A 26,159-nucleotide genomic window follows, 5' to 3' on the forward strand; every position below is an offset into this window, starting at 1 on the left:
GAAATGCTCCAAATGTGTACATGCTGATGATGCGACCTCAGACCCAGCAAGCGCTCAGGCAAGTGTGCAGGCATTGTGTGTTTAAACTAGAGATTCGTTGAGTGATGCTCACAACACAGATACAAATTTTGCCCCAAATATCAAGGCTCACAATTTTTTTTCCAACTATACAGAGCAAGTCTTGGTAATTTTATATCTGCTCACTTTATAAATGGAAGTAGGAGCACAATTAGCTGAAATAGATGATGAAATGTGTACCTGGGCTTTTATATACCATCCTATTCCCATATCAAATATAATGTAATTTTAGGTGGTAAAAACTTAATATTTCACAAGCATGCTATTTCCCACTAAATAATTCAAAAACGTTCTTTATACCCATCTCTCTGAATGTAAATATGAAGGTATGCTTTCTCCAGAATGCTCTTTTCTTAAATTTGGAGAATTACCAAGAAGGAAAATATTCTCTACAGTAGCACAGCATTCTTTGAGATTAACTTTTCAATTACAATTTTGTATTCATCCACATGGTAAAACACATGTAAGACCTGAATGCTCACTGGGTATAGTCCATATCTTTTGAAGTAACTTCTCAACTCACAGAAGTCTCCCTTCACTGCCTCCTTTGTAGACAGGCAGAACATTGGGCCAGACTTAATATTATAAGATTCTCTGAACTTCCCTTGGACCAAAGCAGAGAAATAGAGTTTGGAAACAGAACAAACCAAGTTTGAATGGATGACCTTTGTGGCTGGGTTTTCAGTATGTCTTGGATCATAGGCAGCAGACCTTCTATTCTAAGAGCTCTTTAGAAGCTCATAATAAACCCCTTTTGTCTGTAGAAGTTGTGCACGTATTAATGACATAGAGATGTGAGGGACGCAGTTTCTGTACTCAAGTAGCTTATATTCCTATGTGAACAGTAGTTAAAGAAATATGTTCTGAGCAAGGATACCTGGTTTCAATTTCTGCTGCCATCTGACAGAGGAGCATTGGACCAGTGGCTTATCCTGTTTGGCTTCAGTTTCCTCATCACTAATATACATTTCATAATCATACCTCCCTCATGGAGTTTCTGAGGGTGCAATTTGATAATACATGTAGTGGGCTTACAAAAGTGACATACATTGAAAGTACTGAATAAATGGTTAACCATGATTATTATTAAAGAAATAAGCATTCTCCAATAAGGTAAGTGCTATAGAAGTAGATACAAAACATTCTAAGAGCACAAGATGAAAATCAATCAATTCTAACTTAAGGAAATGATGATTGGCTGGAAGAGAAGCTCATAGAAGAGATAAAATTGTAAAATAGTAGCCATTCTTTACTGCACAGTTAATATGTTACAGGCAGTGGACTGAGCACCTCAAAGACTTAATCTTATTTGGTTATTTGGTTCTCTTATTTGGCTCTGTTTAATGTTTCTCCTTTTACAGAGGACACAGCCTTAGGAAGACTGAGTAATTGTCCACAAATCCTAAAATCGGGGGGTAGCAGAACTGGGATGCAGCTGGAGTCAGTGCTGGATTCACACCTAGGTTTAAGTGCACAGATGCCCATGCTCCTAACAACTGTATAACATTTCCTTCTCCCTTAAGCTTATCTTTGAAGGATGCATGTGAGTTTGCTGGTTGAAGAAGGGTGCTAGGCAGAGAATAATTTTACATAGTGGGGAAAATATGTGCAAAAGTAACAAAGGTGTGAAAATAGGCGACAAGAGTTTGAGGACCACATGGTAAAAGGCCATTTGGGTCATGCTAAAAAGCTTGGATTTGGGTTTGGCAATAGTGGAGAGCCAATGAGATGTGCATGTGAGAGAAGAAACAGAGTGGGCAGTTGTTCTGGATGGATTGGAGAGCCATGGCATTTAGAGGTGGGAAGCCTTTGGAAAGAGGTTTGTTATATCAATCTGGGCAAGAAATAGAGTTTGAAGTTAGGAAGTGAGGGGAGAATTAGAGTAGAAACAACAGATCTGAGAGGCTTTTCAGTAGTTGATTGAACAGGTTTGACAAATGACGGCATGAGTGAGGGAGAAGGCTAAGGCTGATTCAGGTCTCTGGGCCTGCGGGTGGTAGTTGAAATGAATGGAGATGGTAATAGAAGCAGTTTACATAAAATCCATTTAAGGATTTGTTAGGTAAAGTCAGTATTAAGAAATAGCAAAACTTCTAAAAAAAAAAAAAAAAAGGTGAGAATATGAGGGCGCATTTTCAGAGAAGATTTAAATTTGACAATGCAAACTTCTATTGTCTGTAAGAAGAGTAAAGGAGAAACTAAAGGTACCAGCACCTTGGAAATTTTCCAATTGCCATTACAGGCTCTTAGAGGGTCAGTGGAAATGGCAAGAACGCACAACTTTCAATTACAGTAAAAGCTCACTGATTTGGATTAATTGGGGTAAAGGGCAGCCTGACTAAATAAAAGTCTGATTTATAGAAAAAATTTAAATAAATTCAGTTTGATTACTTTTAAGTATTTTAAACCAACTGTTTTTTTCTTATTAAAAATGACAAATTGCTAAGGGTGATTTCCAAATAACATAAAAAAGATCCAATATGAAGGGCAATAATATTAATTAATTAATTAATATTTAGTGCCCATAATATGCCAGGCAACAGGGAACACAAATGATGCCTCTACGTGTCACAATCACTTCATGTTTTAAAAATGACCATTTTCTTTTTTTCTTGCAGATCCAAATCTTTAAAAGGCATAAATATCTAAAAAATTGGTCTAAAATGAGTTGCTTTGTAAGCCTTTTCTTTTTTTATAAAAAGGAGAAAGTTTTCCATTTAGATAATCACAATTGGTGACATGGGAACTTAAGGATGTTTTCCTGTACCAGAGGCTGCTCTGTTAGCCTCTATGCTTCTGTTTTTACAACTTTTCAGTCCCTCTTCCTGTTGTGGGCATTGTTTCTAAAAGGTAAAACTGACCCTGTTGGTTCCAGGTTTCAACTCTTCCCATTTTGGGTATTACCTACAGGATAAAATCCAAGCAAGTTCTTTGGCATAGAATTCAAGGCTGGTCACGTCACAATTCTTATCTCTCTCTATGCAATGAACTCAAAATTTCCACCTGCCTTGCTCCCCACACCCTGCTGTTTCATCTGTTTAGTGGTTCCTTCCCATTTTGTCTTTGAACTTATATTCATTCTTCAAAACCTTTCTTAGGATGTACTTTCTGTTTTCTTTGCCTTCTAGGCAGAGTAACTCATTCCTTTCTCTGTTTCACTTCTGTGATTCTGATATTGCTTGTATCATATGGACATTTGTTTACTTGTTTAAATGTGTCTCTCCCACACTAGACTACAAATTCCTCGAGGTTAAGGGCCTTGGGGCGTTTAACTTTGTCTCAATGGTACCAAGCACAGTACTAAACGCAGTATACACACACATATAAGTTAATTACCGACTTGAATTGAGCAGAGTGTTCTTAACTAGTATGGGCACTAGCAAAGTTTCTAGCTTTGCCCTTTTATCCTGCCCACTTGCATTCAGTTTACTCTTATAACAAAATACTGGTCAGCATGGGTGGAAGCAGGGTTAACTGGTTGTGATTGTTAATTTTAGGTGTCTACTTGATTGGGTTAAGGGATACTTAGCTGGTAAAACATTTCTGTGAAGGGTGGGCAGCATTTTTAGAGATTAGCATTTGAATCAGTAGACTTGGTAAAAATGATCCTGATCTGTCCTCGCCCATGTAGGCAGGCATCATCCAATGTGTTGAGAGCCCGGATTGAACAAAAATGAGGAAGAAGAGTGAATTTGTTCTCTTTTTGAGGTCGGACTTCCTTTTTCTCTTAGCCTTGGAGATGAGACCTCCAGGTTCTTAGGCCTTCAGACTCCAGGGTCCCACAGGTTCTCAGGCCTTTGGACTCAGATTGATTACATCATTGGCTTCCCTGGTTCTCAGCTTGCAGGCAGCATATTGTGAGACTTCTCAGTCTCTATGATTATGAGTCAATTCCTATAATAAAAGCCCTCTTTATCTATCTGTCTTTCTGCCAATCTGTCTGTCTATCCTATTGGTTCTATTTCACTAGAGAGCTCTAATATTGGTAAAATTAAAAATCAGGTAATGTTATTTTGCTATAATTTTGGGTTGAAAGAGTGCTTTACTATGCTGCATATGTATTTTTTTTGCCTTTAGATTTATCTATACATTCCTCTCCCACTCCCATCACATCTTCTTTCTATCACTGTCTCTCTATCACTGTCTGTCTAGGTTCAAAGTCAAGTCCATAATTAGATCAGAACTTTATGTCTCGATTTAGTGATGTGTCATCAGAAGCTCAGAATATTTCACATTTTGGGGTTAGGCACATTTAAGTGCTATCAGTCACCTCCATAAATTCATGCTACATTTAATCTTCTGACTATTAGCTTTCTCCACTGTCCAACCCTCCCAGCGTTTCTGTCTTAGGGCACCTAAGAGTAAGTGATTACTATGACAAGAAGATAAGTAATTAATTAGATTGATGATCCAAGAGTCCCCCTCAAGTTGTCAATACCCATATTTATATCATCATGCTACAATTTTGGCAGAATTATTTCTTTTTTATGAAAATCTGATGAAGCAATTTTCAGATTTCCTGACATGAATCAAAAATTTGAAAAATACACAGAAACATACCCATACTCCTGTTAACTTTCCTCCATTTTGAGTAATTTTATTCTTTGGGATTTGAGTTGGGAATGAAGAATAATCAAATATAGCTAAAAATGAGTTTTCAAACAAACTTTCTAGTCCATATTTGAAAAGTCAAGGCATGCTAATATAAATTCACTTATTAAAACAGTTTAGTAAGAGAGTCTAGGTAAGCATTTTTAATCCTTGCTGAATAATAGCAAAATACAAAGGAAATGATAAAAAGATTTTTCTTAATTTCTATTAAAAAGTATACTGAGATGACCACACCAGGATGTATTCTGAACCTTGTTTCCCTTAAGAAACTTCTTCCATAGTTAGGCACTTACCTTGAAATCCTGTGGTCTTGATTTTGTATCTTACCTTTTTTTATTAAAATTACTCTTAGTATTAAAAAAAAAAGTAATTTAGTGATTGGAGATACTTCTAAAGTGCTATAGAATGTAGTATGTGTGAGGCTTTGAATTCTCTCTCTCTCTCTCGATCCCTCTCTCTCTCTCTCACACACACACACACACACACACACACACACACACACAATCATTCCTAAAACTACCCAAAGAGAAAATGAGTAGTGAAATATATAATAAGTGATTATTTGGGAATTATTCAGTGAACATAAAGTCTACACCTTATTTTTATATATCCAGATGCTCTAGAGGTTGACATTTAGGATGTTGGATATAATTAAAAGTTTAGATGTCTATGGAATCCTGATAATGTTTTTGCTGGGTGGACTAATTTTGCTATCCATAGTAAGTAGGCAGAAAATAACAAAGCAAAATGATAGATGTTTTATCAGCATTATTGTTCAGAAATGCTGATTATTTTACTTGAAACCTGTATTTTTAAGCTTTCCATGTTATGTCACTGAAAAAGACGCATTTAATACTAATGAAAAGCTATTGTGAAAAGACTTCCCTGGGTCCTTGACTACTGTGTAAAGAAAGTTAATCAATTAAGGAAGCCTATCACAGAGGATCGTAACTTCTACAACTGATGATGCCAGGACTGTAATTGGCCTTCCTGTTTGTGTTATTACTCATCAAAGCTGGATAATTATTAATACAGCAGAAGACATCCCCTCACTGCCCTTTGTGTAAAGGAAACTTCAGCTGGCATATCCCTTAGTGATACTCCATGAAATCCCGATTGATGCACATATTCAATTCTACTTTTCAATTATGTTGATAATATAGTATTCTAGCCTTTTGAAAGTACAAAATTTATTATATAATGTCTGTCCCATATCCAGATAAAGTCACTCTGTGCCACCTGGTGAATGTCCATTTAAAAACAGGCAACAAGTTCAAGTTCTGTTCACCTTTACTTCTGGAACTAGGACCCCTTGATTATCTTTGGGGATACTTTTAGCTGTGGGGCTTTGATGAAGACAAACCTGAAGGGAGACTGTGAATAGCTTCCTTGGGATATTTGCTCTGATTTTATGCCAAGATCATAGTGCAGTTGCACATGAATGCATTAAGTATCAGGAAACTACACTTGCTCCAGGAAGGAGATGGCAGTGGTGATAGTTTGGATAATTCCTCATAATCATATCATGATACCTAAAATAAATGAAGTGAACATTTTTAAACCATTAAACCCTAATACAATTCAATAAACATTATTAAAGGCCTCTTATACAAAAGGCCCAGGGATCAAAAGTCAACTTTATGAAATAAATGATTATAAAATCTCTAATCATGAGAGTTCACTTTCCAAAGGCTCTGTACCACTCATTGTCCTTGTGGATCAACCTTTTACCAGTTTCTTAATGCCAGTGCTTAGATTACTTAGCTTTAAGTCCTAAGTTTACTGCAGGCACTCACCAATTCATTCAAAACTGTTGTTAGGCAGTTTTAGTATGTGTAGGCATTATACTAGTTGCTGCAACTAAAGAACTCCTGGGGTTGTTGACTATGTTAACTGCCTTCCTTTGCCCTAGACTGTCCTCTTTCCTGACTTATACCACAGGCTTGAATCCTGACTCCTCCTCTATTGATTCAAGCTATGATATAATTCTTGACTGAGTTAATTATTTTACTCTGCCTGGTGTGCTGCTTGTGGCTCCTGTCATCAACTCTTGGCCTTAGACCCTGATATCTGGGCTTACCTCCTGCCTCACTGGTCTCTTCCCCAGGATCTAGCTGTGGATTCTTGGGCTTATCTTTGATTTGTATATGGCTATTATTACCAGAGTTCTTTTGCACTCACAGATAATTTAGGGAGTCTATGCCAGTGTAAGAGTGCTTCTACTGATGGTTCTGGATCAGCATATTTTCTCAGCAAGAGAGTGTATCTGCTATCTATTGCCACGATATTCAGTGTAATAAGCAACCCATACCACATAACCCAGTAGTATAAAACAATAAGCATTTACTTAGCTCACGAGTCTTTGGGTGGAGAGAATTGCATTCCTGGATGGCAAGTCATGTATAAGGCAGGTTTATTGATTCTGCTGGGCTTTCTCACATGTGTGGGGCCTAGGCTTAGACAACTGGACTGAGTCAGCCTTTTTCCTTATAGTCTGTCATCTGCAAGCAGGTCAGCTGGGTTTATGTTCATTGCAGTGACAGGCTTCTAAGAAAGAGAGAAGGCAGGCAAGGATACTTGAGGCCTAGGCTCTGTACTGGGACAGTGCCAGTTTCACTATCCCTTTTAGGTCAAAATAAGTCACAAGGGCAGATCAGATTCAAGGAGTGGGGAAGTAGCTACAAAAAAGCTGAAGGGAGTAGCTGCAAAGTCACAATTAGAAGGAATCTGGAAAACTAGGGCAACATTTGCAATCAGTCTTCCATAGTGAATTGGTTTCCAACCATAAAACTTCGTGTTTCTTGGCAGTCTTTAGCTTGGACTTGGGTAGGAATGGGAATGTAAGCCTGAAGTGTGGCAGAGAGAAGGGAGACTGATACAGTTTGGCTGTGTCCCCACCCAAATCTCATCTTGAATAGTAACTCCTGTAATTCCCATATGTTGTGGGAGGGACCCAGTGGGAGATAATTGAATCATGGGAATGGTTTTCCCCATACTGTTCTCATGGTAGTGAATAAGTCTCATGAGATCTGATGGTTTTATAAGGGGTTTCCCCTTTTGCTTGGCTTTCATTCTTTCTTGTCTGCTGCCTTGTAAGACATGCCTTCCGTCATTATTGTGAGGCCTCCCTGGCCACGTGGAATTGAATCCATTTAACCTCTTTTTATTTATAAATTACTCAGTCTCAGGTGTCTCTTTATCAGCAGCAGCATGAAAATGGACTAATACAGAGACCAATGTGGTGTTTTTCCATCACCCTATAGTGCAGCCTGGAGAGTTATGAGCACAGCCACAGGAGGAAATGACTAGTGAGTGAAATAAGCAAGGTAGGAGTTGAAGTGCACGTGAAGTAGAGTCCAAGCCTTCTCCTTCTGGATTTTCAGCTGGATCATCCTGATTGCTCTCACTTTCATCTTGGCTTTCAAAGGCAAGAGGAAATTATAAGGAATATTCTGGGTGGTGTTCATCCAGGAGTTCTGTGGGACTCACAACACCTGGAGGGCAGATGCAACCAGATAAAGGGTCACTAAAAGGAGTTTTTCATCATAGATCTCTAAAGACAGACACCTATTTGCAGGCTTCTCAAGGATATGTAGCAGGTGGTGGTAGTGACGGTGGGATGTTTCCAATGCAGGCTATTTCATAAATTTAAATGTATGCACACTTAATTGATTTGCCTTCAGAAATAAAATTCTCTGTTATTCTGTTGTTTCATCCTTTTAGTTACCCATACTCACTGACTTGAAAACATAGTGGGCCAAACAATATTTCCTCTTTTTCTAATATTTTTTTAGAGACACAGTTCATCTCCAGGGAAGCATTAATATAGAAAGGTTTTGCTGAGAAGCAAAGTATATTTGCTCAGGTTCTTGAAGTATTATTGTTGAGTGCTGTGCACTTGTACCACATGGTTTTCAGGATAAATGAGCTTGGACTGGCTTGGCTTAGCAGTATTCTTTGGGGTTAGTTTACAATGGGTATACTCCATATGCTCAATTCACTCTATTTAAGTATAATTTATTTCTGTTGCTTTGTAGTTTATTTTTGTCTGAATGCTTACTTTAACATTTGGTTAGTGTTTTATTTACTCATAGGAATGCATTAACTGCAAAGAACAATCCCTCTCTTGTCATCGGACAAATACATTTAATTATCCCTGTATGAGTAAGATGTATAAAATGATGACATCTCAGAGTCTGCAGAGACCATAGTAATTATTTCTCAGCTCTACTAATGCAAAGAGATGACGGTTTATTTTCCAACTTTGTCTTTTTCTCTTCTATGCTGCATAATCCTCAGAAACACCTGTGACTTTTGTTCAACTTTTTGACTAACAATTGTCATGGTGTCTTACACATTTTAGCATTGTTTGAGAAAATACTTCCTGGCAATGGGTTGACAATAGATCTTCCTTCTTTTCCTTCCTTCCTTCCTTCCTTCTTTCCTTCCTTCCTTCCTTTTTCCTTCCTTCCTTCCTTCCGTCCTTCTTTTCTTTCTTTCTCCTTCCTTCCTTCTTCCCTTTCCCTTTCCCTTTTTCCCTTTTTCCCTTTTTCCCTTTTTCCCTTTTTCCCTTTTTCCCTTTCCCTTCCTTTCTTCTTTCTGATGGAGTCTTGTTCTTTCTCCAGGCTAGAGTGCAGTGGCACCATCTGGGCTCACTGCAACCTCCTTCTCCTGGATTCAAGCAATTCCCCTGCCTCAGCCTCCTGAGTAGCTGGGACTACAGGTACTCGTCACCACACCTGGCTACGTTTTTGTATTTTAGTAAAGACTGGATTTCACCATGGCCAGGATGATCTTGATCTCCTGACCTCAAGATCCACCCTCGGTCTCTCAAAGTGCTGGGGTTACAGGCATGAGTCACCGTGCCCAGCCCTTTTGTCACTTTCTTGGCTCTTTGTTCCACCTCCAACACAGCACTGCCCCCAGGTCAGGGAAGGGAGGAGAAGCCTAGAAAAAGATACCACCTTATGTGACCCCATGGAACATGTCGTATTTCTGGCTGAAGAAGCTGAAGATGAAAGATGCAAAGGCATGAAAGTGAATGACATAGTCTAAGGAAAAAGCAAGAAGTTCTCTTTGCCTAAAACACAGAATGATGGAGATAAACCAGCACAGAGAGGGTGGACCTATGCTAATCCTCTAGGACATGAGGAGCCTTTGAAGATTTTTTAACAGAGCGTTTCAATATCTAGCAGCATTGAGGAAGAAAAAGTTGAGAAGAGCATTAAAGATGGGGGCGTTAGTTAAAAATCTATTGCAAGAGACCAGACAAGACGGGACTAAAGAAATTAAAATGACGGGGCTTTGTTTTGCTTTTCTTGTGAGACATTTTAGAGATTGTATTGAAAGAATGGATGTGGCCGGAAGCCAAGTGGTGGCGACAACTGCGCACCACTCCGCGGCCTACCGCGCAGATCCTCTGCGTGTGTCCTCGCGAGAGGAGCTCCTCGTAATGGCTGCGTCCAGTCAAGGAAACTTTGAGGGAACTTTTGAGTCACTGGACCTTGGAGAATTTGCTAAGAAGCAGCCATGGTGGCGTAAGCTATTCGGGCAGGAATCTGTACCTTCAGCCGAAAAGTATAGCGTGGCAACTCAGCTGTTCATTGGAGGTGTCACTGGATGGTGCAAGGGTTTCATATTCCAGAAGGTTGGAAAGTTGGCTGCAACAGCTGTGGGAGGTGGATTTTTTCTCCTTCAGCTTGCAAACCATACTGGGTACATCAAAGTTGACTGGCAGCGAGTGGAGAAGGACATGAGGAAAGCCAAAGAGCAGCTGAAGATCCGTCAGAGCAGCCAGGTACCCGCGGAGGCCAGGAGCAGAGCCGAGGAGGTGGTGTCATTTGTGAAGAAGAATGTTCTAGTGACTGGGGGATTTTTCGGAGGCTTTCTGCTTGGCATGGCATCCTAAGGAAGATGACCTCATTTTCATTGTTCCTGGTTTTTTCCAGCAAGCAGCCTCTACACTCCGTCATAGGACATCAAGTCGTTCCTCTTCTCCCGTGCCTTCCTCCCTGCCGTGGCAAATCCAGGTGGCTTCTATAAGCATCTGTTGGTGCAAGTTACTGTGGCACCATGAGCTTGATGGTGGCAGAAGACAGTAGTCCTTAGCTCTCCTCTCAGTACACCCCCTACTTGGTCAGTCTGTAGGTCAGCAAGAAGATTCCTTCACCTCCATGCAAGACACTTAAACCAGAACACACTGCAAGCTGGCTCACCATGGAAGATGACTGGATCCTGAAAGGTTGTCCCAAACAATTGATTTGGAAAAGAAATAAGCACATAGATAACCTTATTGTGCGCTGCATGGAAAGGAACTGAATACATTTGCCTTTAAGCATGAAAAAAAACAAACAAAAAAGAATGGATGTTAAGGGTAAATGACAGAGGAAGAATTAGATAATGACGTTAGATCTGACGGGAATCACAATATTATTGATGGAACTGGTAGAAGTAGGAAAAGGGACGTGTTTGGGTAGAAGAGGAGTTCGGTTTTCGGTGTACGAAATATGAAGCAGGAAATCAAGGTTGAGGTAGTCAATTAACAGTGAAATTGTATCCTGTGTTCAGGAGAGAATTTGGGGTGAGAGCTCCAGATTTAGGAGTCACTGACATATGTGAGACTAGCTGAAGCCATGAAATGGACTAGATTGCCCAGGAAGGAGGTGTGGACTGAGAAAATAAGCATGAGAAGGATGGAAACAAACATCAAAATGGGTGGGACAAAAGAAGAGAAATCAACCAAAAGAAGAGAAGACAAAACACAAGATTTTAAAGTCAGTTTCTGATGACAACTTCTGCAAATTGTTTTTCTGATTTAATCGAAACATAATATTGTATTAATAAGTACTGTTATACTTACAGTACAGAATCAAAATACTTATTTGGATATATTTGCTTGCATGTACAGAAGGATGGAAGCTAGGGATGGAAAAACCAGGATTGATTATTCTCCTATTTTAAAGAGACATACTCTTCTGAGCTTGTGGGCAAAATCATTCCATGTGTCCAAGACCCTAATTAAAGCTAGTTTCAAGGCTCAGAGATTTACTTCCCTGTGTTATTTGTCTCTATTTTTTTGGTCTTCAGGCACAATTAGTTTTAATCAACTCTGGTAATTATTCATTTTTTTAGATTTATAAATATAATATTATCAAACAGGCAGGGCACAGTGGCTCATGCCTGTATTCCCAGCACTTAATGAGGCCAAGATGGGAGGATTGCTTGAGCCCAGGAGTTTGAAACCAGCCTGGGCAACATGGCAAAATCTGTCTCTACAAAAAAATACAAAAATTAGTCAAGTGTGGCGGTGGGTGCCTGTAGTTCCAGCTACTCACGAGGTGGGAGGATCACCTGAGACCAAGAAGTCAAGGCTGCAGTGAGCCATGTTTGTACCACTGTCGTCCAGCCTGGGTGACAGAGTGAGACCATTTCTCGAAAAAAAAGAAAAAAATCGAATGGCACAGAAGTATTTTTTCTAAGCAAATGTTTTACTCCCTCAACTTAATTGTTTAGTCTTATTTCCCAGGGACCCAGTGTTTGTATTTCTTGTATATTCTCCCAGAAATATTTGTTTTCATAATTTTTATACACATACATGTAGATACAAGAAATTCTCAAAGATGTGCACATCTGCACAACACTTCAGCAACCTTTATGTTGAATTCTTTCCAAGTGTGTGCAAACCATATTTACTGGACTTCTCTAATTCTAAATACGAAAGAGCTGGGAAGTTCCTTCTTCTGATCTATGGATGTAGAATGACCTCTTTGTAGATCGTCTTTGGCAGAAGCCCATTGCTGCTTTTCTCAAATCTACTTATTTCTTAATTACCATCAGCCCATATTTTTGTGCTATTTAATGCTTCTATTTGCATATTCAGAGCTATATGGATGTGCTCTACTTGTTGGAGGATGGTCCATCCACTCTTCATCCTGTACTTACTGTACAGAACAGCCGCAGCCTCTTAGACAGTTCATTCTTCTTTCTCACCTACCACCATCTAAGAAAGGAAAGGTTGAGTATAGAGAATTTTTTCCTCAGCGAGATGCAATATGAAATCCATTAGAAAGCAGAAGAATGGATCGATGGTTTTAAAGTTGTGAGAATAAATTGTTTCTCTACTCTTGGGGCGTCTTGAAGAAAACTTTACAGTGCTTGAGACTCTAGATACCATCCAGTGGTGACTTTTTCCTTCTTATAGGAACAGATGTAACTAATAAAGTGTGATCACTTCCTTTTTTTAAATGCAAGGCTTGCTTTTGTCACCCCTTCTTGCATATCCATTCTGGAGAAGAGTAAATAATATCTGTAAATCCATTTGAAGAAATTGTGATTGTTTGTTTGCACTTTTAATATACATAGCAAATGAAATATGTTGTCTTTTTATATTTTAAATAAGGCAAAAGATTGAATTTAGATTTTATCATGGACCCCAAAATTCTGTTCATGATAATAAAGAGCCAAAATGCAGACTTCCTTTTCTAAAACAGGTACTTGGTGTCTGTGGTTTTACACGAGTCCTCTTTTAACCACAGGGTGGGCAGCACCAGCTCATTAGAACCATTTATATGACTGACTGAAGGCAGTTCACCTTGTAGCACTGCAGGTAACACATGGGTAGACCTTGGGCTCAGCATTTCATAGAGATTCCTATCATGAAGAACAGATGGCCCAAGATACTTCGTATGTTATCAGAGTTTCCCAAATCTTGTTAATATTTAGATGTCTAGAGTAATTTTTTTGTTGAGTTCCCTAAAGTAGACAAGATTTTCTTCATGTTTATATCCTACTCCGTAAGTACATAGCACAATGGCTTACTCTGAGGGAGCTCACAAGGTGTTAGCAACAGTGAATTCAACGTTGAATGTGGTGTGTTTACAATTCTGATTGCTTTCTTAGTCAATTTAAGATCCATGTGGCAATAGATAAGTTGCACTGCCAATTTGCCCTGTTTTCTCATCAGTGGTGCAGGATGAATAGTACTTTTCCCTATAGAGTCACGAGTAATATTGGAATAGTTTGTCGAAATGTTGCTGAATATACTAAGATTCCAATGACATGTCTATGATATAAGTAGTTCCTTAGCTGCATATTGATGTTTCTCAGAGACAGTCATTGTTTGTTTGTTTGAAAGTGGTTTGAAAATAACAAAGACTATCTTAAACGGTGTACCCTTTGATTTGTTTGTAGCAAAAATATTTACTTGCTATGCTTCCACTTTGTACTGTAGTGAATGTGTTAGCTTCTAGAAACTGCCCCGGAAAGTTAAGTGACACAATGAATTATTTTTGGATGGTAATTTAAGTCACTAACATCATTACTTCTCATTTTCTTTATGCTTTTGGACACCATTGGAGTGGGGGAAAGAGTACATTACTGTAATGTGGGGGTCATATAATATGAAATAACCGAATTCATAACTCTTCTACCTACTTGGCAGAAAAATCAATAGGCTGCATTTTATCATTGCACATGGGGACAGTTATGTAGTGCTCTGTAGATTATAAACATTTGATGGGGCTCTAGGAAAAGCTAGACAGGAATATCTATATAAAAATTAAGTTCAAAAATCAACAACAAATATATTTAGAATGTCCTGGAATAGTAAGGAATAAGAATTTCTTTTATGTCAGTGATCTAACATCTTCACTTGCCATGCCAAACCTTTTCATTTGTTTTAATCAGTGACAACATGACCTTCACTACGTTACTTGAATCATATTTTTCCACAATGTAAATGCTTCAATTTAAAGTCTCTTTTGTATTAAGAACAAATAGGACAGCCTTAAAAATCATGCATTCATAGGTGTTTGATTCGTTTCTTAATTTCGTTGTTGAATTGTTCTGTGGCACTTAGGCTTAGGCATCTATCTTTCCTTGAGGAAAGGACTGTGCATTCTTCATCTTTGTATCCAAGTGTCTGCACTGCACCTTGCACATTATAGACCCTCAATATTTGCTGAATAAATGCCAGACTGAATGAGTATACCAATCTACAAAGTAGTATCTTGAAACATTTCATGCACAAAGAATGCTTGACTTTTTCCTCAGAGATTACCAACTCATTCATTCCATCTCACATGATGATCATTTGGGAGATAAGTAAATTGAGACGCGCTAGCTATTTGCTAAAGACTTTGTAATTATACCAGAGATCAATGTTCCTAGCTATAGTGAAAAAATTCATAAATTTAAAGAGGAAATACTATGTGTACCAATATATAGACTGTGATAAAAAGAGAGGAATACTGTTGACCATTTCTGATCTTGGCAGAGAGGTTAGGTTTAACTCTCAGAACTAACTTCATTTTTACACTGATTTAACATTCACTGAAAGAAGTTGCTTCTGAGTTGTCATGGCATTTGGTTGTAAAGAATTAGTCCATCAGCTTTAGCTTATTAGTGCTCCCAGAGAAAAATGAGCCTTGTCTTTCCTTGAATTTGTAATGCATGCATTTGTAGGACATAAAGCTTTCCCTAGGTACTGGCACACCAATGTACATTTTCCTGAGCTGACTTAAAACATGGTTTGGTCTCTAAGAGATTGCAGCAACAAACGAAGGCATAAGTAAAATGGGAGAGCTGTGTACTGTGCATGGTCCATCAACATTAATGAGCATTATAAATGTTCTACGAATGACGTACAAAATGGACCTCTGAAGTTGTTTTTATTGGTATTTATTAATGGGACAATCAGTTCCGTGGTACTTATAAACATGTAACAGATAAGGTTCCTGCCCTGAGAAGCGTAGAGTCTAATTCAAAGTTATGACAGCTATCATAATACATTTTAGTGAGCTGTCCTATGACACCCATAGGACAGTGGAATATGGTTCTGGTCACTGATGAGCTGGATTCATTGCTTTAGCCAAGTAATATTTCAGAACCGTCCCAGACCCTGCTGCTGCTCTCACCAATGTGGGTGATTATGTAGGTACTGATTGCTCACGTTAAGGGAGAGGATAAAGAACTAAGACAGAATTTTGGAAAATAGAAATAAGCAAATAAAAAAGCACACAGAGAACTTCCAATTGCCATCCTGACTATATAAAAGCCTCCAATCTGGAGTTAATCATGTCAGTCATTTATAAGCAGGTTTGTGTCTCCCTTTTCATAAGCGTCTCGTCCTGCTATAAATGACATTCTGTTTTATGAAAGTATAATGTGAAAATCTACTGATAAGCCAAATAATAAAAACTTTATAGCATGTCAGGGCTTTATTATTATTATTATTTAACCTCAATCAAGTTATAATACTGAACACATGTATTCTTGGCCTAAATCACCTTGTCAAGTTTAACTGTATATTCAACTTCATTTACATGACATACGATCTAATATTGGAGAACAACAATACCATTGTAGTGTTAATTGAAAACTCCAAACTGAGAGCCAGAAGAAACCACTGGTCTGATTGCTGAGGGTCCCAGGGAAGGGGATCTATTCCCACACCTGCAGTTGGTCCATAACACTAACATTGTTACCAACATCTGGGTCTAATCAGTCCAGAAGCCCTCATATGCTGCTCCTGGGGCACATAAATTTAGCATTACATTCATTTTAAAAGCCCCCTCTTTCAGTTTTTTAAGGACAAGATAGATTCATGGCTCCACAGAGTCTAACAAAGTAGAAACCACAAACAGAGTAAGTTACTGCCACAGGCCTCGTGGACTTGACTTACCAACTCTTTGCCACTTAAATAATGGAATTTTATGTTCATCCCTGGCTATCAAAAACGTGTTTCCACCGAAAGTGAAGTTTGACTGAAAAGCTGCATTAAAAATAAAAGCAAATCCTCAGAAAGTGAGCCAATTTGTATAAATCAGACTTTATGTAAGGATATGAGATAATATCTAACAGAGAAATATAAGCTTAGGAGTCATAATTTGCCTCATTCACTTCATCACTGGAAGGCCTCTCAGAACTGGCTCTTCATAGTGTACTTTAAGAAGGTTTGCATCCAAAGGGACTATTCAGAGTGAAAGTTAAAAATTTTTAGATCTTTCAGTGGGACTTTGGATGGATGGTTTCTGAGGATAAAGGGTCTGCTTGACCTGGCAATTATTTTCTGCAACTGCTCTGCAAAATGTAGCTGTTAAAAAAGTTCTGCTGCCACTCATCATGAGTGAAAACTAAATAGCCTCTTAGGTTTTATGCAGATGCCCTAGGTAACCAAAGACTTCTAAAAGAGTAAATAGCCTGCACAATTTTTACAACAACACTTATTAAAGATATAAATACAAAAGAAAACAAAATAACTGAAAAAAAAAAAACCATTGGCAGTTGTGCAAATTACTTGCTTATGTGTTTGAGATCAATTTGTTGTAGGGCAGAATTTTTAATTTTTTGCATTTTGGTTATATTCTCTTTTTTTCTGTTACAAGGAGAAAGAATTGCCTGTGTAGCTCAAGAGGCCGGGAAGTTAGGAAAATAATTCTATGGGTTGATAAAGTTTGTGCTCACTAGCTAACTGTTTTATTTATCTGTTGGCTCCGACATGTTACTTGGTCTTCAAGGACTTCATGTGAACTGGATAAATTACCTATCTAATGAGCATCTCTAAATGGTCTAACGTTGGAAAATAGTAAATGAATAGATTAATGATCACCAAATAGAAGTGGGAATAGGGAAGATACTGTTCCTTGGATTTATATCCAAAAATAGGATAGGCATTTTTTCCCTTAATATTATAGAGAACATTTGGTGATGTGGTTGATTCTTCTTCTCACCCAGGTACTTCATCATTGGCTCAAATTATTTTATCTAGTCATAATCTGCATATGAATAGGCATTACCTATAGTCTTATGCATAAAAAATATAACCTAACTGGTATGTTTGTGTTTAAAAATACATTGGTTCATAAGGAAATAGCGTTTTACATAATAGATTTTCAGAATTCTTGGGTAGAGCACAGATAAGAAAATTGATGGTCCCCAAGAGATACTGCACAGTCAGGATATGGTATTCATAAAAATGGCCTGATTCATGAAGCAAGGTTCAAATAATATTCAAACTACTATATTAAAAAAAAACAGGATATACTTTACATTTAAAAAATGCTCCTTCCTCCAAAAAATCAATTTCAAAGTCAACATTTCAGTTATCTGGAGAATGCAGAGAAATAAGGATGGATAGTTCAACAAAGGCATGTACATAAGTAAAACCAGTATAGACATTTGGATTTGTCATTAGAGAATAAGCAATAATGGAGCAAGAAGAACAGCGCATAATCTGTGTGCCAGGAATTGAAGTAGGCACTTTGTGGTAGGACCCATGGCTAAAGCCATTCTCTTCTAAACTCACCAGTTGGCTAGCCTGTTTCTTACAATGCACTTGTTTTGTAGAAATATTTATGCTTTTAGTCTTTGATTTGGTTTAGAGAAACTGAAGGTGTTTTCACATTCAATGTGTTGTGATTAATATGTTGAACTCACATTCTACTTTTTGTGATTTATATTTTGAAGATAGCTTAAAGCTAGTTCAGGGCTGCCACATCTGTTTAAAGAATAATGCACATGTATAAAGGTATAGCATTTCTTTCATTTGTTTAATGAGAAGTGATAGGCACAGTATGAGGCTGGATGAATTCCCACAAGACAGACTAAAAAAGTGTTGACAATTTTCCATTTCCAAATAACGCATGTGGTAAAACCCTACAGTATATCTGTTTAAAAGCATTCAATATTCAGTTTAAATGTGTTTTTAATACCTTGTTCCAGTAAGATTAGTTTTGTAACTCTAAATACTTTCAGGAAGTGAGTATGCAATTTGCTAACAGACCATTTGATGTAGACTTGAAACGCAACCTAAGTTATCAAATTTTAGTTTGTTACCTTGAGAAGTTAGAGAATACCTACAGTTGTCTGAAGGTCTGGATTTGTACCCATTCCTCATTCTCCATAGTGGGGGAAACACGGGGTTATATAAAGGGAAATTTGTGAGTTACTGCATCCCTTAACATCAGGGCAATCTACATTTCCCCAGACAAAAACGAGGTTGGATCACAGTAACAAGGTTCAAAAGAAAAATCCTCTAAATCAGCAACAACCTGAAAAGCTGCTGACTCCTCATTTTCTTCCCAAATATTATTAATAGATTCCATTGACTGAGTCTATTACAGACCAAGTGCATGGTAGGTGGTCTATATGCATTATCTTATTTAATAACTACAACAGAAAGGCAAAGAGAATTAAGAAATTGTAGCCCATACAGACTGAGTAACATGCCCAAAGCCACACAACAATAGGATTACCTGATACTTCCCATAGTTCTTTTATAGGATTTGTCACAGTTTGTATTTATGTATTGACATAATTATTGATTAATGGCTCTCTTCTACGTTGTAAGAGCAGAGACTGTATCAGTTTTACACCCAGAGCCTAGAACAGTGCCTAGCACATTACAGATACTTATTCATTTATTGTCCTTACCGTTTGTCTATAGCTGCCTCCAATTCAAGTGGCCATAGTAATGTACACCCTCTTTATTCTGCTCTCATGACTGTGATGGTAATGTTAAAGAAGGAAATGTGGGCTTTTGACTTTCTCGTGACATATCTTAAGTGGAGTTTTTGTTACAACTCATTTATTTTATTTTAGCCATCTCCCTACCCCAGGTCTCTCCACAGGCACAGTCTCCAGGAGGTAAGTGGAACTATGGGATGATGTTAGTAGGACCTGCCTTCGATATTACCCTTTCCTTATGATCTTAATAGACCAGACTTGAACTCTTCAACTCTCTCTGTCATTAGAAGGGAAAATCATTCTCAAGTGCCTCTGAGGTTTCTTGCAAATTAGGCCCCTGTTGGACTTCAGACTTTGTGAGCTGTAGGGGACTCAAGGTTAGGCTCTTAAGCTGGGGCTCCTGCTATGCTTGAGTTTGCATTGTTCTTAGAGGGCCTTCCAATCTGCTATAAGAATCTGTGAACTGGTGCCCTCACTCACAAAACACCTTGCCTCCAGGTGCTTCTAAGAAAAACATGACCTAACCAAGGAATTAACAGAAAACGAGAAGCTGGAAGAGTTGGTGTTAAAATGGTGGAAGGGTGATATACCTGACTATATGATTCTGCCAAAAACATACTTTTACTGCTACTTTTAGACTAACCCAATAGAAACTGAGGTCACTCCGGTCTTCTTTCAGGTTCTTTTTCATGGGGTTCTTTCTAGCTTGAGAAACTTGGTGTAGAAACTTGGTTTCCTCTGGTCGGACTGTCCACTACACCTCCCGTTGCCATGTTGCCACACTCCGTTTCTTCCACTGGGTTTCAGCCTGAATATCACTTCACCAAAGAAGCGATGAAAAACGTTAAGAAACCTTCACCTGACCCCTATAATTCTGTCTTAGTACCCTGTATATTTCCTTTACGGCGCTTGCCACAGTTTGTGCATTTATATTGTTTTGCCTATTTATTTATTTAATATCTGTTTCCTTTCCTCCAACCTACCTGAAGGCAGGACCGTATCTGTCTTAGTAAAGGCCTCATCTATCACCAAGAGCTCTGGTAAAATTAGAGAATGTGCCCACTGATGTCCCACTGACCGAGCGTATTTTGTAGGGCACTATCTGTTTCCCCAGATCTTAGGACAGATCTTGACACCTAAGAGCAATATCTTATTTGTTGAATGAAATGATAAGATATAATCTTCTTCTGTTCTCGGATACTTTTCTTTTTGCCAATCTAGATTACATAGTTCCCCCAAGTCTCAAGGCCTCAGTGATCTTTTGCCTTAAGAAACTATTAGAAATGACAGTAGGGAATTACTTGGATATTAGCTACCTATGTTATTCTTCTGGTATGTCCTTTAAATAGCATTTTGTCTTTTTCCTAAATTATATGATTATTTGTATATGTCCAAAAAAATTAAAGCTTAGAGCAGCATTGGTAGGAAATTGGAACTTATAACCATGTTAGTACTGAAATAGTAGCAAAAGCAGATCACTGCAGTGGAGGGTGCCTGTAATGCCAGCTACTCGGAAGGCTGAAGTGGAAGGATCGCTTGAGCCCAGGAGTTTGAAGCTGCAGTAAGCTATGGTTGTAGCACCACACTGCATTCCAGCGTGGACAACAGAACATAATCCAGGGGAGAGACAGCGGGGGGTGGGGAGGGATAACATGGGGAGAAATGCCAGATATAGTATGCACCTAAAGTAAAATAAATTTAAAAAAAAAAGACTAGCAAAGACTAGAGAGAACTTGAATCTTCACAGAGATTTCTGTCCAGCCATCAGCTTAAAATATGAGACAAAAACGAAACAAAAATGTGGGATGAGGACAGGGAAATAAATAACCAAATTCTCAGTAAAGTTTTGTGGCACAATTATTTAATAAAATCACATCTGCAAACATTGACTTATTTTAAAATAAGAATAAGCATAAGTAAAACACATACTGTGGAAGGCAAAATTACGTTTAGATGTGTAAAAACCTATTGTAGGAGAACAATATGGTACAGGGTAGCAAAGAATTAAAGTGCATAAAAATGCATTTAATAGGTAATCAACAAAGTGCAGTGGAGAGCGTGCTAGAGAATAGTTTGGACTGGATGCTTTTTTAAGTGGGATTCTTAAGTAAACGTGTAACCAATGGAAATGAAATATTTGTTTTTTAATGGGAAATCTGCATTTCATTGTAAGCTAGAATTCATTGTCCTTGACTCCTTTACTCTTCACTAATGTATTCTCTTTCTAAGTTTTTTTGTGTTTAATATTTAATATAGAAAAAGAAACAGTACCAAAAAGCCTAGAACAGAGGCATATTTATGTATGGTTCTAGTCACTGTTTTTGGCCCTTGGACAAAATTGTAAGAATGATTTCAAAGCTAGTGCCTGAACTTTATTTGTTTGGGTTCTTTCAGTCCAAGCTTGTGAGTTAGGCTCCTCTTTTACCACTAGCTCAGCCTCTCTGTCTCAATCTGAATCATTCCAACCCACACATCTGATTTCACAAACAATGAAAGAAACTGGTAATGTTAATTCCAAAATTATAGCCACCATTACTGACCTAATCATTGTATTCCTCAATCATTTTTGTTGTCATTGTTCCAGTGAACTAACATGTTTCTCATCAGTTTATATAAAGGACAATATAGTTTATTAACCTCTATATTTATTGAAAAGTCAGGTCACTGGGTAGAGTTCACTATTTCTCTTGACTGTGCTTTGGAAAATTATATTAATTGCAGAATTAAATGAAATAGAAAATTTTTTATTCTACTACTGATGCTATTTTCTCCCTGTGCCTCAGTTTCTTTGTAAAATGGAGATACAACATTTGATTTGTCACCTTATTGCTATATTCGTTAAGGTAATGCCAGTGGATATGACGGATAAATCCCACATTCTCAATGGCCTGACGAAATAAAATGTAGTACTTGTTCAGCATGACTATTCCTGTTTGAGTATATTCTCTGTAATTAGTGGTTTGGGACTTATGTTGCTTCCATATTCTGGTTTCATTATCTTCACATGTGGCTTCCAGATTTGCTGAGGAAGGGGAATGACACTGTGGAAAAGGAAGAACTGAAACACACAGCTACGGCCTATAAATGACACACATCACACCTCACGTGCAAGCATGATGCACATCGCATTCCTAGATATAAGGGAACAGGGAAATGTAGTCCTAGCTGGGCAGCTGCCTCCCAGCAGTAAGTCTACACCAAGGAGAGAAAATAGGATTCTTTGGCAGTCAGGTAGTCTCTTTAACAATGCCTATTTGTAGAGTTGTAGTGAGGATTAAATTAATGAATCCATGTGAAAAGCTTAGAATAGTAGCTATTATATAGGAACTAGGGATAGAAAAACGCTTCTTCCTCCTCCTCCTCCTCTTCTTCCTTTTTCGTCTTCCTTCTCCTCCTCCTTCACATTTTCTTATGCTGCTCAAATCGTTATCCCTATATTACTGCTTGAAACTCAGCAATTGTTCTTTTTAATCAACATTTCCCCTTTTCTTAGGATATTTTTCTAACTTTTGAAAAGCTATTAATATTCTCTTTTATTTCCTTTTGTTTGATCTTTTGCATACATTTGGACTTCTAATGTATACTTAGATTATCACGAATCATAGTTGGATTATCATCAATATCTAGGTTTCACTATGCCTCTGGAAAAATCTTTTGTTATAGGATACTTTGTTATTTCTTTTTTCATGGAGAAAGCGATCTGAAATTTCAGCTGGAGAGCACACGTAAAGTTGTCTGACTTTTCTCAAAAGCCTGGTCCTCAGTTAAACTGCCCCAAAGGAGGCACACGCTCCTTGTTTGGAGGGTTGGTTGTTATTCCAATAGTTAACATTAAGGTCACATGTGCCAGGACAATGTTCTCCTATCTCTACAGAAATATTCTGAAGTATGCCCTAGAATTTAGTTTTGGTTTTACCACCTATGATAGTAGAGTTGCTGTCTGGCCAAGTCCTCCAATCTTTCCTTCCTGCCATGAATCTTTAGGTCCAGGAAACACATACACCTTTTTTTCTCCAACTTGCAAATTTTGATTTGTGTAGATTGAAGCACACTTAGTTAACAGCAAAATGTCTCAGTATACCATCTGTAATTTAAGTTGTCAGTTTACTGTATATTTGCTGAAGCAGTGGTTAAGAGAAATGTGCAGCTAATAGAATCACATATAACAAGTAGTTAATTGTACATATTGTAAAGGGTTATATTTTGGCATCTTCCCCTTGCAATCTTGACAGAATGAAACTGGACTTGCCCTCCTACCAAAAAAGAATGATAACACTAGGCAAAATAAATATGGCAAATATTTTTAGGAATTGAACAACAAGTGGTTCAAGATTGTAATTTTTGAGAGAAAAAACATATGAGATGAGGTCTAGAAATGGTTATGATCACCTTCCCCTTTTCCTACAGGCACTGCCCTGCCACAGAGCAGGCTTCTGGAACTTAAGTAGAATAGTTGTCTCACTTTGCAGAGAAGGAGATTGGAATTTTAGGCTATCCCAGTTCCTGAAATTTGCTGAGCAAGGTACCTGAAAGGAAAAAGCTTCGCAGTTGATGGTGCCTAAAAGTCTATGGAGGGGTTTACTGCATGTTGTAGGCAAATGATTGAGATGCATGTGCACAATACAAGATACCAAGAGTCCAAACAGAGATTTCCTGATGCATTGATGGGAGATTTTGGGATTTCAGCCCAGCCAACATAAAAAGACTTTGCTAAGAGACTTAGATTTTCATTTGAGACTCTATACCTTAGAGTAAGGAGCATGTGCCAGGACTAAGCTTAAAATTGAAATAAATCTACTATAACAAAAAGTAAAATCAAACCTAACGGATCGAAAGTTTCTGCCAATAGTTTAATTACCTTTCAGAGGAAATTCAACATTCCTTAAAGAAGGATCACATAATCCAGACTCTCTACTACATATCATTCACAATGATAAAACCATTACTGGACATGCAAAGAAACATGAAATAGTGGCCCACTGTCATTAGGATTTATAAATAAATCCTAAGATGATCTAGATGTTTGAGTTAGTAGACAAGGCCTTTAAAATAACTATTATCAATATGTTTAAGGACTAAATGTAAAGTATGATTATAATTAATGAAGAGAAAGGAAATCTCAGCCGAGAATTAGAAACTATTAAAAGTTAATCAAAAGAAAATTCTGGAACTGAAAACATGATAATTGAAATTTAAAAGAAAAAAATTACTGGGCTGAGCAGTCCCTCTTCTGAGTAAAGAAAATGAAATCACTACCTTATAAAGATATCTGCACCCCCATGTTAATTTGCAGCATTATTTCCTATAGCCAAGATATGGAAACAACTGAAGTGTCCATCAATGGATGAATGGATAAAGAAATTGTGATACACACACACACACACACCCCCCACACACCATATGCAGAAAAACAAACTGTATAATTTTATTTACATGTAGAATTTTTTAAAAAGTAGAATACATGGAAATAAAAAATAAAATGGTTGTTACCAGGGGTGAGAGGGTGAGATGGAAAAAATGGGGAGATGCAGGTCAAAGAATACAAATTAGCATGAACAAATCTAGAGATCTGATGTACATGAAATTTTATTGTATTTGGGATTCTTGCTAAGAGAGTAGATTTGAGGTGCTCTTGCCACCAAAAAGGGGTAACTAGATGAGATGATAGATATGTTCATTTCACCATGTATATCAAAACATGTTGTACAATTAAAATATATACAATAAAGAAGTAAAAAAGTAAAATCACTAGGAAGGCTTAACAGCAAATTTAAAATGGCAGTAAAGAACAGTTAATTTGAAGGTATATTGTTAGAAATTATCTAATCTGAAGAATGCAAGAGAAAAAACACTGAAAAAATAAATAAATAGAGCTTCATTGACATGACAAACATTTCCTAATGATTAAAAGATCAATTTTTAATTCATCAGGAAGACTCATAGATGTATATGTTTCTAATAGCATGTCAAACTATGTGAAGCATGAGTGTATAGAACAAAAGAGAAAAACAGCCAAATTCAAAATCATAGTTGAAAATGTCAATATCCTGTTCTCAATAATTGATGATAAAAGTAGACAAGAGCATTGTAAAGAATATCTGAACAACACTATCAACTACCTTAACCTGCTTGACATTTATTTAATACAAAACTCAACAACAAAGTAAGTCTCAGTACATTTCAACAAACTAAAATGTCTGAGCAATAATGGAATTAAATTGAATATCAACAATAGTTTGTTATAAAGAAACTCCCAAAACTTGTAAATTAAACAATATGCTTCTAAATAACTTATAGGTCAAAGAATAGATCACAGGGAATATGAGAAATATTAAAACTGAACAAATGAAAACACGACATATCAAAATTTGTGGTACAGAACTAAAACAGTATGTAAAGAAACATTTATAATTTTAAATGCTTATTTTGAAAAATAATAGTGCTTTGAAAGCATTATTTTAAAGGTAGAAACTTAGGAAATTTAAAAAAGTAAGATACTTCTTAATGTAGAGAAAGCAATGGATGTAGTTCACCATATTAATGGAATAAATGACAAAACCATATAATCATTTCAATTTTTGTGAAAAAGATTTTTAATAAAAATATTCATTTGTGATAACATATCCAGCAAACTAGAAATAGAACTTCCTCAACCTAAAAAAGGGCATCTATGTGAAATCCACAGCTAACATATGTAATTGCTAAAGACTAGATGCTTTTCACCTAAGATGAATAATAATGCAAGGCTTATTGCTTACATCATTTGTATTCAGCATGGAACTGGAAGTCATAGCTAGTCCTATAAGGCAAGAGAAATAAATCATATAAATATTGAAAGAAGTAAAATTTTGCATCTTTGAAGAAGATGCAATTATGTACCTAGAAAATCCTCAAGAATTTGCAATTACTAGAAATATTAAGCAAATTTCCCAAGGCTGCAAAGAACAAAGTCAATATTCAAAATTCAATTATAGTTCTTAAATACTAACAGCAAATAATAAGAACGT

General features: G+C 37.3%; 2 protein-coding genes across 6 annotated transcripts in view; both read left to right on the forward strand.

Moving 5' to 3' along the window:
- LOC105720554 (uncharacterized) overlaps positions 1–26,159 on the forward strand; it is a 382,182-nt gene that overhangs the window by 89,393 nt on the left and 266,630 nt on the right. The window lies entirely within an intron of this gene.
- LOC105720552 (FUN14 domain-containing protein 2-like) lies at positions 10,110–10,926 on the forward strand. Its single transcript, XM_064376729.1, has one exon. The coding sequence runs from the start codon at positions 10,142–10,144 to the stop codon at positions 10,595–10,597; it is 456 nt and encodes a 151-aa protein (XP_064232799.1). The 5' UTR covers positions 10,110–10,141; the 3' UTR covers positions 10,598–10,926.

Source organism: Aotus nancymaae, unplaced genomic scaffold, assembly GCF_030222135.1.
Source record: "Aotus nancymaae isolate 86718 unplaced genomic scaffold, 86718_ANA_hifiasm-v0.15.2.pri h1tg000016l, whole genome shotgun sequence".
NCBI lineage: Eukaryota > Metazoa > Chordata > Mammalia > Primates > Aotidae > Aotus > Aotus nancymaae.